This window comes from Oratosquilla oratoria, chromosome 13 (genome assembly GCF_046742065.1).
Source record: "Oratosquilla oratoria isolate Oo_2021 chromosome 13, ASM4674206v1, whole genome shotgun sequence".
In the NCBI taxonomy this organism is placed as follows: Eukaryota; Metazoa; Arthropoda; class Malacostraca; order Stomatopoda; family Squillidae; genus Oratosquilla; species Oratosquilla oratoria.
Genome location: NC_134789.1, coordinates 23,188,790 through 23,207,489, shown reverse-complemented (window position 1 = coordinate 23,207,489; position 18,700 = coordinate 23,188,790). Strand labels below are relative to the sequence as shown.

The 18,700-nt window shown below is 36.3% G+C and overlaps 1 protein-coding gene across 3 annotated transcripts in view; it reads right to left on the bottom strand.

Annotated features, from left to right (window-relative positions):
* The window catches only part of LOC143032349 (cyclin-D-binding Myb-like transcription factor 1), a 121,621-nt gene that overhangs the window by 56,385 nt on the left and 46,536 nt on the right, over positions 1–18,700 (bottom strand). For 2 of the 3 annotated variants that reach the window (XM_076196942.1, XM_076196948.1), the window contains exons 2-5: positions 11,823–11,985; positions 10,458–10,472; positions 10,017–10,106; positions 3,994–4,083 (exon numbers count right to left, since the gene is read on the bottom strand). In XM_076196942.1, the coding sequence (XP_076053057.1) occupies positions 3,994–4,083; positions 10,017–10,106; positions 10,458–10,472; positions 11,823–11,985 (358 nt within the window). The remainder of the gene's footprint in view (positions 1–3,993; positions 4,084–10,016; positions 10,107–10,457; positions 10,473–11,822; positions 11,986–18,700) is intronic. The other variant, XM_076196943.1, reaches the window with a different exon arrangement.

Sequence of the window (18,700 nt, the reverse complement as noted above, 5' to 3'; positions counted from 1 at the left end):
TGTTCTTTCTTTTATTCTTGTTTCATTTGAATGAAAACACCATGCTCTTTTTTTTCTACAGGGAAAAATACAAGAAATTTGAAAAAAAAATAATAATAATAACAATAATAATAATGGAACCTGAATTTTGCAGCATTTTTTAATTATTCAGAGAAACAAAATAGTAAAAAAAAAATCAGAGGTATTAGTTTGATAAAATGTATTCAATAATTTTTGTTCCCCAGACTCTAAGCTTTCATTTCATACCAAGCTGAATGATGTGGAGGGATTTTCCAATGAGTAATTGGAGCTTCACTAGAGCTTCACTATATCTTCACTATGCTTTATATATACATGGGAGGAATACAATACCCTGAGGAATTATAAAATGTAAGGGGCAATTGTACCTAAATTCATTAAATACATTTTTTAAAATTTAATTTCACCTACTCTATAAAGCAATGCGACACTCCCTTGAGAGCAGTCAAGAGTTTTTATGAGAGTAGAAGAGCCTGCATTAGAATTAGAAATGAAAAGAGTGAGTGGTTTGAGGTAAAGGTGGGGCTTCGCCAGGGATGATGAAAAATTTATTCTAACCCTGATCCATCCAAAACTGGAATAGGTGTCAGCATTATGTCCCCACACAGATTGTAGGATGTAAGCAAGATCAAGAAATACAAAGGGCACCAACCAAACTGGTCCCCAGCCTGGCAGATAAACCATATGAGGAAAGACTAGCATTGGGTCTGCCATCTTTGAAAGATTGAAGAGAAAGAGGTGATATGATTACAGTATTATGGTCACTAAAGGGGATAGATTGCATTGACAAATGAGATCTACTGATTAAAGATAGGAGGGTTTTAAGAGGTCATGGGAATGAATTAAGAAAGACTACATGTCAACAAGGACGTGAAGAAATGTAGTCTTCCACATAGATATATAATTACATGGAATAGCTTAGAAGGTACCCAAGCTCAAACAATACATGAGTTCAAATCTAAATATGATAATCAGAAATCAAGGATATAGATTAAGTTAGAACTGGAGAATAAGAGAAGGAACCGAATAAGCATTGCTCTTTTCCTAAAAACTACAACTAGGCAAATACATACATGGAATATGGAGTCAGACTGGAATACACAGCTACATTGGAATATGCAGTGGTGATGTGGTCACCATGCTTACAGAAAGTTATAAGAAAAATAGAAAGAATACAAAAGGCAGCAACTAAGATGATCCTTGGTTTAAATAACATGTTATATGAAGAAAGACTGAAGAAACTGGGACTACCCACCTTGGAAGAAGAGAAAGAGGGGACTTGAAAAGTATATCCAAACTGGAAGCAGGTTTGGAGAAAGTGGACAGAAAATAATTACTGGTATGAGAAGAAAGATCAATAAGAGGTCATAGTAAAAAGCTGAAAAACAAACCTGTCTAAAAGATATCAAGAAGTAGCTTTCCACATAGAAATGCAGACATGTGGAATAAGTTAGATGAAAATGTAACCCAAGCTAACACTATAAAAAACTTGGGGCAAGACTTCATAAATAGAGAAAAAGAGTAGGACCCCATGAGTATTGCTCTAACAGTAGACACTAAAATTAGGTTAATACATACTTGCCAAAAGACCTTTTCCCCTTATAAGTGGGGCAGTGATGTCAAAGCATACACCCACCCCACAGCCATCTCACATTTACCTGAAACCTATCTATCATCCTTCCCATCTTAGCAATTCATAGTTCAAGGGTCCAGAGTGAAGGATATAAGCAAGATCAAGAGAATACAAAGAGATGTAACCAAACTGATCCCCAGCCTGGCAGATAAACCATACGAGGAAGACTAACAGTTCTGGGTCTGCCAACTTTGAGAGATCAAAGAAAAAGAGGTGATATGATTACAATATTCAGATCACTATAGAGGATAGATTGCATTGATAGAAGAAATCCCCTGATTAAAGATGGCAGAGGTCATGGGAGCAAATTAAGAAAGATCACATGTCTACAGGATGTGAAGTAATACATTTTTCCATGTAGATGCATAAATACTTGGAATATGCATCTACCTAGCCCAAGACACTATAAACAAGTATATTATAGTTATAAAATTATATGTATTAACATAACTGTATTCATCATCCATTCACAACTACTCTTCATTCACACTTATATTTTGATCTTTCCCTTCCCTACTCAAACACTACACAAGTTCAAATCTAAATAGGATATAGAATAAGTTAGAATTATTCATGAATTTGAGGCTAGGTATGATAAAAAATTAGAGAATAGGAGACAGGACCCAATGAATGTTGCTCCTTTCCTGTATACTACAGTTAGGTAAATACAAGTCTTATATCAGACCTAATTCCTCTGCCAATGAATCACTGGCACATCACCTCACTGTTAAACTTCACATATATTGACAAATTCATGATATATTTGACAAGAAAATATCATGAAGTTGTACTCATGGCACTGTCTTTTTACAAAATCATAAATGGCATTAAAAGCAACAAGATGCACAACAACAAACAGCAGGTACATACATCACAATACCATATGAATCTACCTAGCCCAAAACATTATAAACAAGCATATTACAGTGATAAAGTTATATGTATTAACATAACTGTAGTTACATACATATACCAAAAGCCCTTTCCCATCTAATAAAGGAGAGTGGCCCAGCCAAGGCATACACCTATCCCACACTCACCCAAACACCTATTTGTTTTCCTTTTTTTCTTAGTTCCCTGTGGAGAAAGGGTCATCCTTGTTCCATGCCCATTGCCTAGATCAGAACCAATGCAGCAAGACACAGCACTTTCACAGCAGGGCCCAACACCTTAAGCTGATTTACCTCTGTTCCATCATTACATGGCAACCCTCCCATCTCATCCACTCGAAAATTTACAGAGCAGACAAGAAGAAATCCTTTCAGGCTATGTCAATTTATCATCCATTCACAACTACTCTCCACTCACATCTATATTTTCCTCTCTCCCTTCCCTACTCAACAGACATTCCTCTTGAATCCAAGGCCCCCTTCATGAATGTATTTACCTATTCATAATATTCAGAAATGGAGCTATGTTCATGGGGGTCCTGTCTCTGAAATGAGACTGTTTTCAATTAATTCATATTGTCTGTCTGAACTTTCTTTTTCAAATTTATTCCAGAAATATCACGCCTATGAAGAAAGTTGTATTTTTTAACATCCTTCAAACATTCCAATGATAGGTCTGCTTGCAGTAATCCTGCATGATGGACAGCAAAGAGAACTGTCTCCCTGTTGTCCATATTCAACGCCTCTTCATCTCCATCTGGAAATTGTCACTTGATCTTCAGACTAGGCCCAAGATCTCTATCATCTTCAACATTATTTCCTCCACCCTTAAAGAGGATTGCCAACTGCCAACTACTTCCCTCTTCCTAATACTTTCAGCCAGTGACACAGAAACAACCCCACATTAATACAACAAAGACATATATACATACATACAAACATATACCAAGGCTTTTTCCCCCTTACCAGGGAAGTAGCCAAAAAGGACAAGGCACAAAAACATTCCCACCCATTTCATCCCCAAAAACACTCCACACCCCTCCACCCTCCCTCCCATCTTAGCACCTCCTAGATGGACAACAGTCCAAAAATTTTCCTACAGAGATTTATTTCAGAACCCAAGAACATTGTGTCATTATGTGGCTGCAGGTCTGCATTCAATAAAGCTCAAGGCAGCATTTACTATTATTATTAAACATTCTATCTTCTGAAATTTATTGCCCCTCTTTATATTCTTTCATCCCATACTAATAAATCCTGTCAATTTTTCATACCACATATCTTCCACTGCTCCAAAGATAGTAATCACATGAAGACAAAAATGGCAAATGGATTTAAATATTAACAAATGAAGTATTATGCAACTAGAAGAGGAGGAGATAAAGATGAAGAAGAGGCAGAGAAAAAAAAGATAATTATATTTTGGGGGTAAAGATCTATTTCATTACTCACCTAATGTTCCATCTGGACCACAAAGAAAGACACTTGTTTGCACATGTTCATCATCTGGCTTCTCTAATTTGATACGTTTCATTGCCACACCTATATAAAAAAAAAGGAAAGAAAAAACAATCAGGGAAAAGCATAACAGATGAAATTAAGACCAAACACTGACTACCAGTCTTTCATTTCCTGGAAGGCCATCTTTCAGTTGATAAAAATTCTATGCACTCAGCAAGAGCAAATCTATGATATTACCACTATGAAAAATTAACTTTCTAAAGAAAGTAAAGGCACATCATAACTATGCAAGCACTCACAACATTTTCAATGTAGTGACAAACTTAAATGATTTTTCTTTGGCCAAGGGCAAGGAGTGTTGCGCTACTAAAGGAAGGACTAAGAACAGATCAACATCCTCTTCAGTCCAATGTCTAGAGACTAATAATGAGTACCTCCAAGAAGTAGTCCTGCAAGATCGACATCCTGCTGCCCATCTTCAAAATTTATCAACACTTTCACCTCTATCTGGAGATGTAGCCCTACAGGGCTGACACTTGGTCTCTAGACCAAACCCAAGGTATCTCTATATCAACTTCAATTCTATTTCTACCTTATCATAACATAAAAGATAACAACCAGTGACTGCTCCCCTCCTCCTACTACTATAGGCTGGTGACACAGAAACTGTCCTACACTAATGTGACACATACAAGTTCAAAGTTTCTTACCACAAAATTCTAAGATACAGCCTCAAAGACCACTGCCAGCCACTATGGACCAGTAGATTTCCAGTCAGTCAAACACAAGGCATCAATAATTATAAATCTAATGTTAGACCTGTTCAAAAGACTACTTTTTCATATTTTCATACATTGCTGTACTTTGCCCTTTGCTTTTTCATTTGAAAAAGCAAAAAATCACATACATTTTTATCTGGGATGTATGGAAGTATTGCCACATGGAGCCTGAAATTTTTTGCTATCAATATTACCAAAAGGATCAATTCTGAGGCATTCTAAGTCTATTTTGTGGTATGATTTTTTATCTATCCAAGATAAAGCAACAAATTAGGTACCAAATGAAAGAACAGAATCTACTCTATATATAGCAACCAATAGAATTGATTAATTTTTCCCGTGAATTTTAAGATATGAAATTGTTGAAAATCCTGATGTTTTTGCTAAACCTGGAGACATGATTTTGGTATGAATGTTTTTAATTCAAGTAAATTTAGACCAAAACTTGTACATAATTTCATCATTCAATTTCGTATTTAATATTTACAGAAACCTGTTAATAATGCTGGGCAATACTGTACAGTACAAAAGCAAGGCCTGCACAGAAACTCGATCCAAATCCATAAAATTATCCACAAGATACTTCACAATGGCATTAAGCAAGGAGCTATGCGGACACACAGTTGATGTCTCAGAACCTCCACCTGCAGTCTATAAGCAAGCATCAATGGACTTGTTGGAGATAAAGGTGCTTACAGGAGTCATAACTGCCCTTGTTTTTGACACTACAACACTGGGGAGCTGCCGAACTGCTTGAGGAAAAATTGAGCACTAAGGCATTTTACCTGGCATGCAGACACTACATCCTGGTGGTGCTAGTTGGAGCAGTCTTGGAAAAGCTGTTTGGCAAGGTGAAGAGTCTAAAGAATCCCTGGTTCAGACACTTCAAGGATGTGTGGGGGAAACTGAAAACAGACACCCCTAAAACCCTGATGATCAGAAGCAAATGGCTCAGGGAAAAGACGAGGGGTTGTGAGGAAATATCTCATGACATCCTCACATCTGAAATGCCACAAAGAGCTGACTACAGTACAAGGAAATGGCTGAACTCGCAGTGATTGTTCTTGGAGGCACACCTCCCTGTGGGATTCACTGGAGTTGACCAGGGGCCATTCACTAGGTCAGATGAATGGCCATAAACTTGTATTCCATGAAGATGCTGATGTTTTGTGACCAGCTTGAGTATGATGAAGAAACGGTTGCAAAGCTGGAACTACTCAACATCTTCCTGGTGCTGCTCTACACACCAATGTGGATGATGTCAACATCTGCTGTAGATGCTCCTGTGAATAGTCCAGAATCCCCACCTTCTGTTAGACATCCTCAGCAATGGACCTGACTGGCTCCTGAATTGGGTTAAATCATGGCCAGAGAAGGAGGACTACAAGAAAGCTTTGAAACATGTGAGAAACCTCAGAATAGTGAATGACATCGCTGAGCATGGAGTTAAGATGATGAGTGATTTTGGAAATGTCATCACCACAGATCCCAAGCAGAGGGAGTATCTCCATGTTGTGAAATACAACAGACAGTGCTTCAAAAGCCTCAAGAAAAAACACTTGACAAATGACTGTGTAACATCATTTTGATACATATAATCATGATTATTTTTGTAGTTTCAGTAGATGGTTTGACTTGTTGCAAAATTACACTTTCCACTTTGTATATGTCAAATTTATGGATTTTTTTTATTTTTCTGTACATATTATAAATAACATGCCATTTTCTCTACAATGTAAATCAGATTGTACACATTCAAAAGAGCATTAAAAATTATTTAATTTTATAACTATTTTGTAGTTCTATTTTGCTCAATGCAAATACCATGACTCCAGGTTAGTAGAAAAGTAAAGATTTTCAACAATTTCATATCTATTAAAAGTCATGGGAAAATTAATTAATTCTAATGGTTGATATATGTAGAGTAGATCCTGCTCATTCATTTGATACAATTTTTTTTACTCTATCTTGGATAGATAGAAAATTATACAAAAAATAAGCTTAGAAATTACTCAAAATTGGACCTTTTGGTAAGATACATATACCAAAGACTTTTTTCCTCCTTATAAGGGAGGTAGCCAAAAAAAACAGATATAAAAACCACTTCCACCCATTCCATCCCCATCATACTCCACTCCCCTCCACCCTCTTATTTTGGCACCTGAATGACAGGTCATCCCTGCATCTCACCCACTGCCCTGGGTCAGAAGCAGTGTCACAAGACACAGCACATCCGCAGCAAGGCTGCTTCATTAAATCAGCGACCCCTCCTCTCCATCCCCTCATGCAGAAAAGGAGAAGATGGGTAGAAATCCCTTCAGGCTGCATCAAATTATTTCTCATATATACTCCCTCAACCCCCATCCTCCACCCATTCCACCTCATGCATCACAACATCATCCATATACAACCAGTGTCGTCCACAAACAACAGCTGGCTTATCTCCCACTTTTCTCCATTTTCTTTAAACATCTCCAATCCCTGACCCACCACCCTTACATTTACCTCTCACACCACCCCATCCATGTATAAATTGAACAGCCAGGGTGACATAACACATCCCTTATAAAGTCCCACCTTTACCTCAAACCAATCACTCCATTTCTAATCTTGACACATGCTCTACTACTCTCATAAAAACTCTTGACAGCTCCTAGAAGCTTTCCTCCTATCCCATATATCTGCAATACCTCTAACAGTGCCTTCCTGTCTACCCTGTCATAAGCCTTTTCCAGATCCATAAAAGCCCAAAAAACATCCTTACCTTTTCCTATAGCTTCCTCACATATCTGTCTTACCACAAAAATCTGATCTACACAACCCCTACCTATCCTAAACCCACATTATTCCTCACCAATTACTCCCTCAGTTCCTCTCCTAATTCTCTCAATCAAGACCATCCCATAAGCCTTCCCAACTACACTTAACAAGCTAATCCCTCTGAAACTACTACACTCACACTTGTCCCCTTTTCCTTTGTAATGTGGAACTATATAGGCACTTTTCCTGTCCTCCAGCACTCTACCCTCTTTTAAACAAACATTAAATAACCTCACCAGCCAGGCCACCATCACTGTACCTCCTTTTTTTTCAGACATTTTGCATGAAATCCATCCAGCCCAGGTCCCTTACCTGCTCTCATCATCTTAACAACTGCTTTCACTTCATCTTTCCTTATTTCCCCTCTATTTACCTCACTCATCACTCTCATTTTCTTAGTGCTTACCACTGCAACTACCTTTCCCTCCTCATCCTCCTTCACATTTAGCAACTCCCTAAAATACTCTGCCCATCTTCCTCTTACTGCCTTCTCTCCATCTGCACCTCTCACCTTTTCTTCTCTACTTGATTTGCCTCCTCTTCCTCTCTTAATTTCTTTCCAAAACATCTTTTTATTACTTTCAAATTTTTCTGTCATATTCTTACCCCATTTCACATATGCTCTCCTCTTTGCCTCCTTTATCTTATTCTTTACTTCTCTTCTCTTTTCTTTGTACCTTTCATATGACTCCCTCATCCTATTTTGTAACCAATCTGTGAAAACTCACTTCTTCTCTTCTACAACCTTCTTTGCTTCCTCATCCCACCACTCACTACCTTTCCTTCTATTACCTCCTCTCCTCCTTGTTCCACACACCATCTTTGCATACCTTGTGACTCCCTCCTTGAACCATCCCCATTGCTCCACTCCTAGTTCTACTCTATCCTTCACTCCCTCCCACTCCTCTCTCAGCTTCTTCTTGTACTGCTTCTCCTTTTCTTTCTCATTTAAGATAGCAAAAAACTTCAGCCTCTATGCAGCAATACTTCCATATATCCTAGATAAAAAAAAATCTAATTTTTGGCTTTTTCAGGTCAAAAAACATGGTTAAAAGTATGGTAACATATGAAAATATGAAAAAGTAGTTTTTTGAACAGATCTAATCCAATATCTATGCATAAACTGCATAAATCTTTGGAACAAAATATGTTACTCTGAACACTACAGTATGTTACTTTTTGCAAGGATAATGAGGGAAAAATGCTATGTATGCATTACCTATATCATATATTATAGAAACATACAGAAACATGTGAGCTGCACAAAAAAAAGAGAAACAAAACATAAGATAAAGGAGGTAAATTGGAGAACAGATGTAAACTGGGGGGATGGCATGACAGAAAACTTGGAAAGTAATAAAAAGATGTTCTGGAAGTAAGTTAAGAGAGGAAGGGGCGGCAACTCAAGTAGAAAAGAAAAGAGGCACAGATGGACAGATGTAAACATTAGAGAAGGCAGTAAGGAGAAGATGGGCAGAGTATTTTAGAGAGCTGTTAAATGTGGAAGAGGATAGGGATGAACTGGTAGCAGCAGTGGAGGGTGCTAAGAAAATGACAGTGATGGGAGATGAAAATAAAGGAGAGATAAGAAAAAATGAGGTGTAAATAGTTTTGAAAATGATGAGAGCACGTAAGGCACCTAGGTTAGATGGGCGTCATATGGAGTGTCTGAAGAAGGGAAGTACAATAACAGTGAACCAACTAGTGAGCTTGTTTAATGTGTGTCTAGGGGGAGGGGTGTAAAGTGCAAAAGGACCGGAGGAGTGCCTGTATAGATCAGCTCTACAATAAAAAAGGGGACAAACGTGAGTGTAGTAGTTTCAGAGGGATCAGTTTCCTGAGTGTAGTTGAGAGAATTTATGGGAGGTTTTTAAATGAGAGGATTAGGAGAGGAACAGTGGGAATAATTGGTAAGGAACAGTGTGGATTTAGGAAAGGTAGGGGTTGTGTGGATCAGAATTTAGTGGTAAGGCAGATATGTGAAAAAGCTTTAGAAAAATGTAAGGATGTTTTTTGGGCCCTTATGGATTTGGAAAAGGTTTATGACAGGGCAGACAGCAAGGCACTGTTGGAGGTTTTGCAGATATATAGGATTGGGGGAAAGCTGTTAAGAGCAGTCAAGAGTTTTTATAAGAGGAGTAGAACCTGTGTTAGAATTGGAAATGAAGAGAGCGAGTGGTTTGAGGTAAAGGTAGAGCTGCATCAGGGATGTGTCATGTCAACATGGCTGTTCAATGTACCTGTACATGGATGGGGTGGTGCAGGAAGTGAAAATGAAGGTAATAGGCAAGGGTACTGGTGATGGTTAAACAAAATGGAGAAAAGTGGGAGGTGAGCCAGTTGTTGTTTCTGGACAACATTGCACATGTGGCAAGGTCAGAGGGGGGTTTGAGGAAGATCTATTTCATTACTCACCTAATGTTCCATCTGGACCACAAAGAAAGACACTTGTTTGCACCTGTTCATCATCTGGTTTCTCTAATTTGACACGTTTCATTGCCACACCTGTAAAAAAATATATTTATCAAGGAAATGCATATTAAATGAAACAAATAGAGAGCACTGACTACCAGTCTTTAAGTTCCTGGAAGGCCATCTTTTACTTGATAAGAATTCTCTGCACTCAGCAATAGCAAATCTATGATGTTACCAGCATGAAAATGTTATTAACCTTTTGAAGAAAGTAAAGGCACGTCATAGCTATGCAAGCATTCACAGTATCTCCTATGTAGTGACAAACTTTGATGATTTTTCTTTGGCCAAGGGCAAGCAGTGTTATGTTACTAAGGGAAGGACTGAGGACAGATCAATATCTCCTCTAGTCCAATGTCTAGAAACCAATAATATAACGAGTACCTGCAAGCAGTAGTCCTGCAAGACGAACATCAGAGTGTGTTCGACAAGGTACCCCACCATAGACATAGGAGTAAAAGTGTTTGAATGAATTAGAGCATGGATTGGTGACAGAAAATAGTGGGGCACTATTAATGGTGTAAAATCCAAATGGGTTAGTGCTATTACTGAAGTTCCTCAGGGTTCAGTTTTGGGTCCCTTATTGTTCATTATGTACATAAACAACTTGAACAATTAGATTAATAGCAATATTAGTAAGTTTGTAGATGACATTATTATAGGATGCTATATTAGGTCAGGGGAAGATGCTGGGATACTACAGGATCTTAATATAATGTTTGCATGGTTGGAGAAATGAAAATGTACTTCAATATCTCAAAATGCAGTGTGTTAAACATGGGATTAAACAACCCAGCTAACAGGTATGGCTTAGGTAACACCATATCAAAGATAACAGAATGTTATAAAGGACTTATAAAGTTATAATGTTATAAAGGACTTATGAGTGTTTGTGAGCCCAGACCTTAAAGCAAGGAAACAGTGCATTAATGCCTGGAATAGGACTAACAAGGCATTAGGATTTATTGCTAGGACAGTTACAAACAAAAGTATAGAGGTAATCATTAAACTCTATCTGGTGATAAAACCATCCTTGACTATGTGGTACAGTTTTGGTCTCCATTCTATAGAATGGATATTAATTAATTAGAACCAGCACACAGGAGAATGACCAAAATGATACAAGATCTTAGAATCTTACTATACAAAGACAGGCTTAACTTACACTCTCTGGAAAGACAATGAGTGCAGGTTGATCTAATAAAGGTATTCAAATGGGTCAAGGGCTTTAACAAAGGTGATGCTGGATAGTAATCATATCTAGACAGCAGGGCAAAACTCATAGTAGTATATCTAAATTGGACAAATCTAGGTTTAAGATGGAAAGAATGGAAAACTAGTTTACCAAGAGAGTGGTTAACAAATGGAATAGACTTAGTAACAATGTAGTGAGTGCTGAAACAATTGGTTGTTTTAAGAGAAAATATTTTAGGGATAGGGATAAGAGGTGGTAAGGGACATAGAACTACCTAGTGAAAGCCTATTGGTTTCTTGCACTCTCCTTCATTCTTATGTTCTTACATGGTCCTCTTGGGCACACATTACATCAAAGAATTGATGCAAATACCTTTGAAGTCTGAAGTATTATTGATAATCCAAACATGTATATATAAAACTCATATGTATAAAACTAAGAGTGACATACAACCATATCAATTTAAGATTGGTTAGTCAGAACATAACCTGGTCATAAGTCAATGATTACCTTTAGTTGCATTATAATATTATGAACAAAGTCTTAAAGCCTACCTGTTCCATCATTAATGATAAAACCCAGTGATTTAAGGTTCTGACTGCTTCCACTTGTATTGGTAGCATTGTTGCTGTTACTGTTGCCATTAGCAGCACTACTATTACCACCAAGGCTTCTGCTGACAACAATACTTGTACTGCCTTCCATATTCATTCTTTCCTGTTAAAGTGAATAAATGAAAATAAATAGTATATAATAAAAAAAAGATAAATATATAAATAAAAATAAAATAAACAAATAGTCATAGTATAAATAGTTTCTGAGTCAGTGTCTCATCAACTTATACAGAGAATCTGAAAGAATAACAATATTTAAACATGTTTACAGATAATAAAAACATTTACTAATCTATAATTTCAATAGATAATAAAAATCAGTTCTTTAATTAAAGAAATAGTTCCTGACTGGAGCTCCTCAAAAACTTTCCTAATTCTTATTAAAAAAAAATGCAAACTACCTTACAGGTAAAAAGGTTACATAATGATGGTATAAGAAACAAAAGACAGAGGTGAAGGTACACCGGCAAAAATGGACTTCACCTCAAAAGATGTTATTGAATTTCTACAATTTCAGTGTTCTACTGGGAAAAGCAATTATGACACCTGCTAAATCTGCTACACCTAAGTACACATACCACCTCTTAGAAGAATGCCCCTCACTAACAACACTTAGAAATGCACATAATGTACACTTAGAAACATACATGTCTGGAATATGCATCAGTGGTATGTTACCACACAAAGTGAAGGATATATACAATATCAAGACAATACAAAGAGCAGCAACCAAACTGGTCCCCAGCCTGACAGATAAACCATATGAGGAAAGATTAAAAGTACTGGATCTGCCAACTTTGAAAAATCAAATAGAAGAGATTATATGATTACAGTATTCAGGCCACTGAAGGGGACAGACTATGTTGTCAAAATAGAATAGTTGACTAAGGATAGGAGGGTTTTAAGAGGTCATGGGAACAAATTAAGAAGACTACATGTCTAAAGGATGTGAAGAAATATAGTTTTCAATATAGATCCATAATTAATTGGAATAGCTTTGAAGGATATAGCCCAAGCTGGAACAATGAATAAATTTAAATCTAAATATGATAATTGCAAATCAAAAATATTGATTAAGTTGGACCTATACATGAATTTAAGGCTAGGTAAGAATAATTGGAGAATAGGAGATGGGACCCAATAAGCATTCCTCCTTTCCTGTATACTACAATTAGGTACATACATTTAGGTAAATACAGCATAAACAACATACATGTGGAAAATGTAGTGAAGCCAAGGATAAAAGAGACAAAGCCTGGAAAAAATGGAAAAAAGACAAAAAAAAAGAGCAAATGGCAAACATACATCAAACTAAGAAACGATTATGTAAAAATATGCAGAGAAGAAAAGAGAAATTATGAAAAGGAAATAATAGAAAAATGCAAGGAACAACCAAAACTATTTTATAGATATGTGAACAGTAAACTAAAAAACAAACAAGAAATAGAAAAGTTGTGCCAATGAAGTCATGAATACACAGAAGAACAAGAAATAGCAGAAGTTATGAGCAACTACTTCAAATCAGTTTTCACAATTGAGAACACACCTAACTGTGAGGGAATAGAGAGACAGAAATCCCCCTACCAATGAAGGAAATAACTGTAACAAAGAAGGAAATCAGCAACCAAATAAAACACCTTGATGTCAGAAAATTGCATGGTCTGGATGGAATTGCAAATTGGATATTGAAGGAATGTGTAGAGGTTTTAACAGATAAAATACACATTATAATCAAATGTTTGCTCAAAGAAGGTAAGGTACCACAAGACTGGAAAAATGCAAACATGGTACCAATATATATAAAGTAGGAAAAAAGGAAAATCCAACTAACTACAGACCGGTCTCCCTAACAAGCACAGTAGCTAAAATATATGAAAAAGTGATCAACAGTAGATGGGTTTAACACCTGGAAGAAAAATCTATACTAAACACAAGCCAATTTGGATTTAGACAAGGAAGATCATGTTCAACAAACTTAATCTGCTTCTACTCAAGACTAATAGATATAATAGATGAGAGGGATGGATGGGCAGACTGTGCCTATCTAGACTTACAAAAGGCATTTGACAAAGTACCACACAAGAAATTAATAAGAAAATTAGAATCAACAGGTGGCATTGGAGGTAAATTATTAGAATGGATGGAAGATTTCCTAACTGGGAGAAAAATAAGAGTACAAATACTCGAAATAGGAAGAAATGATAAGTGGTGTTCCACAAGGGTCAGTGCTGGCTCCAATCATGTTTGCCATATATATAAACGACATGGATGAAGGAGTTGAATGTTATACGAATTTCTTTGCAGATGACACAAAAATATTAAAAAAAAAAAATAAGAACAGAGGAGGTCTATGATTCATTACAATCAGACCTGGACAAAATCTGGAAATGGACTCAAAAGTGGGAAGTGAACTTCAATATCAAGAAGTGTAGCATAATGGAGTTTGGGAAAAGGAAAAACAGAATTTCAAAAAATTACAAAATTGGCAAAGAAGAAATAAAAAAAAGTGCACTCGGAAAGGGACCTTGGAGTATTAATCAGCAAAGACATGACACCGGATAAACATACAGTATAAACAAAATAGTCAGTGAAACCTACAACCTATTAAGGTCAATGAAAGTGGCATTTGACTACTTGGATGAAGAAATGATTGAAAAAATATTAGTTATATTGACTAGACCAAAGCTGGATGCAGTGACACTATGGACACCCAGTACTAAAAAGAATATAAGGAAACTAGAAAGAATACAGAGAGCAACAACAAAGTTGGCACCAGCTCTTTCCAATTTAACATACGAACAAAGATTATCGAAACTGGAACTACCAACACTAGAGCAGAGAAGAGAAAGAGGTGATCTACTGACTATATTTAGAATCATGAAAGGAATGGAAATCCTTGACAGGAATTATTTACTAAAAAATGACAATGGAAAAACAAGAGGTCATGAAAAGAAACTAAAAAAGGATAACAATAGAAGAGATCGGAAAAAGAATAGCTTCCCACACAGAGTGATGGATATATGGAATAACTTAGATAAAGAAACAGTGTGTGCAAATACTATTCAAGATTTTAAGAAAAAACTTGATACTGAAAGATACAAAGACGGGTCACTACGAGCATAGCCCCCTTCCCATGTAATACAACTAGGTAATACCCAGTGGTAGCCCTGGTATTCCTGAGGGAAGTGGGTTTATTCACTCCAACAGACAAGACAGTATTTACCTAGTTGTATTTACCTAGTTGTAATAAACAGGAGGGGAGCTATGCTCGTGGTGACCCGTCTTTATATCTCTCCACATCAAGTTTTATCTTAAAATCTTGTATAGTGTTTGCACATACTGTTTTGTTGTCTAATTTGTTCCATGTATTAATCGCTTGGTGTGGGAAACTGTTCCTTTTCAAGTTTTTTCTATAACTATCTTTTTTTCAGTTTTTTTCCATGCCCTCTCATTTTACCGTTGTCCCACACTAACAGGTCGTTCCTGTCTAAAACTTCCATTCCTTTCGGGAAATTGCCGTAGCTCAAGGTAAACAATGCAATTCCCGTAACAACAATTACCACACATTATTCTGTAGTCAGCAAATCTCCTCTTTCTCTTCTTTGTTCCAGAGTTGGTAGGTTCAGTTTGGATAGTCTTTGCTCGTATATTAGTACGGCAAGAGTTGATGCTAGTTTGGTTGTCGCTCTTTGTAATCTTTCTAGTTTCTTAATATTCTTTTTGGTACTGGGTGTCCAAAGTGATGCTGCATACTCAAGTTTTGGTCTTATTAGTGTAGTTAGTATTTTCTTTATCATTTCTTCATCCATATAAGTAAATGCCACTTTGATTGACCTCAATAAATTGTAGGTTTCTCCAAATATCTTATTTATATGCTTATCAGGTTTCATGTCTTTTCCAATCATCACTCCAAGATCTTTTTCAGAGTTTGCTTTTATCATTTCTTCTCCAATTCTGTAATCTTTTGATATTCTGTTTTTACTCTTTCCAAATTCCAATATACTGCATTTCTTTATATTAAATTTCACTTCCCACTTTTGAGTCCAATTCCATATTGTGTCCAGATCTTGTTGCAATGAGTTGCAGTCCTCTTCTGTTTTTACCTTTTTAAGTAATTTTGCATCATCTCCAAAAAAAATTATATAGCACTCTATGCCTTCATTCATGTCATTAATGTATACAGCGAACATGATCGGGGCCAGTACCGATCCTTGCAGGACACCGCTTTTTACTTCTTCCCAGTTGGAGAATTTTTCTCTAATTACAACTCTCATTTTCCTCCCAATCAGGAAGTCTTTCATCCCTTCCAATAATTTTCCTCTAATGCCACCCTCTGACTCTATCTTATTTATTAGTTTCTTATGAGGTACCTTATCAAATGCCTTTTGCAGGTCCAGAAAAGCACAGTCCGCCCATCCATCTCTTTCTTGTATTATGTCTACTAATTTTGAGTAAAAGCAGATCAGATTTGTTGTACATGATCTCCCTTGTGTGAATCCAAATTGATTTGGGTTCAGTATAGATTTTTCTTCCAGGTATTTAGCCCATCTTTTTTTGACAACTCTTCCACAAATTTTTGTTATTGTGCTTGTTAGTGAGACCGGTCTGTAGTTAGATGGATCTTCTTTATCATCTCCCTTATAAATTGGTACAATGTTTGCCTTTTTCCAGTCCAATGGTACTTTTCCTTCTTTAAGTGAGGATTTAATTATACTATATATTTTGTCAGTTAATTCCTCCATACATTCCTTCAATATCCAGTTTGCAATTCCGTCTGGGCAACAACAATGTGGTAATAGATAATGTCATACAAACTATATCTATTTTATTTACCAATAGATTTCTTCCCCCTTATGTGGGAGATAGCCAGCCAAGGCAAGCACCCATCCCAGCCCACCCTACTCTCAAGTCAAGTAATAACAAATCATACACAACTAAAAAATAAAATAAATAAATAATAGTATATAAATGAATAAACAAATAAATAAATTGACTGGAAAGAGTTCAGTGAGAAAAGTAAAATACAATTGAAATGAAAACTCTTCCTGAAATTTACAACTTGGATGTGGTGGTGAAATAGCATGATAATAAATAAATAAATAAACAATAACATAAATAAGTAAAGTCAATCAATTCAAATCATTCACCAAAACATAAACATAATTAATAAAAAAACATAGGAAAGGTGAAGAATGAGAAGAATCATAAAGACAAATGAAAAAATTAAGAGAGCCCTATGAACTGGAAGAGAAGAAAAACTTCCAAAAGGATGTTTGATTGAATTGTAAATGACAAACTGAAACACAGAGAAGGAATTCCAAGATAAAACTAAATGGGATATTTTTTAAAGCTAAAAAGCAGGCTAAAATAATGAGCTAAAATTTCAAATTGGTACTCAGCAAGGAAAAGGACTGCTAGGAGAAACAAATAACTAGAGAAGTTGTATTAAATAACATAAAAGTGAAAGTACAAAAATATTTATAAATTACTAAAAAAGTATAGATGCATGAAAGGCCTTGGAACCAGATGGGATTTCCAAATACAGTCAATGAATGCAGAAAACAATTGGCAGAAAATACATTAACTCATTATGTTCTCTAGAAAAAGAAGAGTACCTCCAACTAGAAAAATAAAAAAGCAGTCCCAATGGTCCCAATCTAAACAGAAAAAAGTAAAGAGGATCCTCTAAATTACAAACCAGTATCCTTGCTGGTGCATTAGTCAAAAATATGAAAGAATTGTGAAAGACAGGTGGACAAAATACTTGAAGAGGATACAAGTCTTGGCAAAAGACCAATTTGGTCTCAGAAAAGAAAGGTAATATATACATAAAGCCATTACAAAAAATCTTGGGACTTACCCAAGTTATTTGCACAGAAAAAGTGAACAAAGATATTTAGTGTTTCTCCATCTGTGTGGTAACATTTTTCCAGCTATTAGTATCTTACTGTAGTGCCCACATTTTTTCTTTTTTTATCCTCATTATTTGTTCTAACTGATGTCCAAGATGTCCACTAATAATTACAACATACACATACATATAGGGACACCTCTTGCATATATGTAATTCCTCTCCTTCCCCCCTTCATTACTCACAGAATTCGTTTAACCTTTCTTCCCCCATCCCCTCCTCTTCAATGCCCAACACCTATCCCAACTACCATCTCACAGCTAAAACATGTCTGAATCATCATACCATGACTTTCAATTTTTTTTTTTTTTTTTACAAGAATTCCAGATGCACCATGTTCAGAAACATTGCACATCAGGTTCCCCACCTCTCCCAAATGCTCAAACTTATTCAAAATCATTATAACTAGACAAAGGACTAAAGTATATCAAGAAGTCAGTCACTAATTAGAACTGGAGATGGACAAAGCTCACAAGCACTGAGACACCAGCGTGAGGAGTCATTAAGATGCAGATTTTTGTCCCTACAGGTCAGAGCCATATCTTTCCTTACTACCAACCCTTGAACATTATACCCCTTTTCTTTTCAAACTTAATGTCCCCTCCACAAAAGGTTTAAAAAGTATAAAATACACATACCTAACATAACAGTGGATTAAGATGTAGATTTTCATTCTGACAGCTAGTGAAAACTGTCCCCATGCAGAAAGACAAACTTGGTACTCACCACACACATGCAATTACATGGGGAGTAGTTTAGATTAGAGAAACAAATAGTAAACAAACGGTGAGACACAGTGTGGCCACAAGCTGCCCTCTGATTGTCTGGTGATGTAGACTGACGCTTATGTGTTGAATGATAATTGTATCTTATACACCTGTGTTTTTCAATTGTGAAGTGACTTACC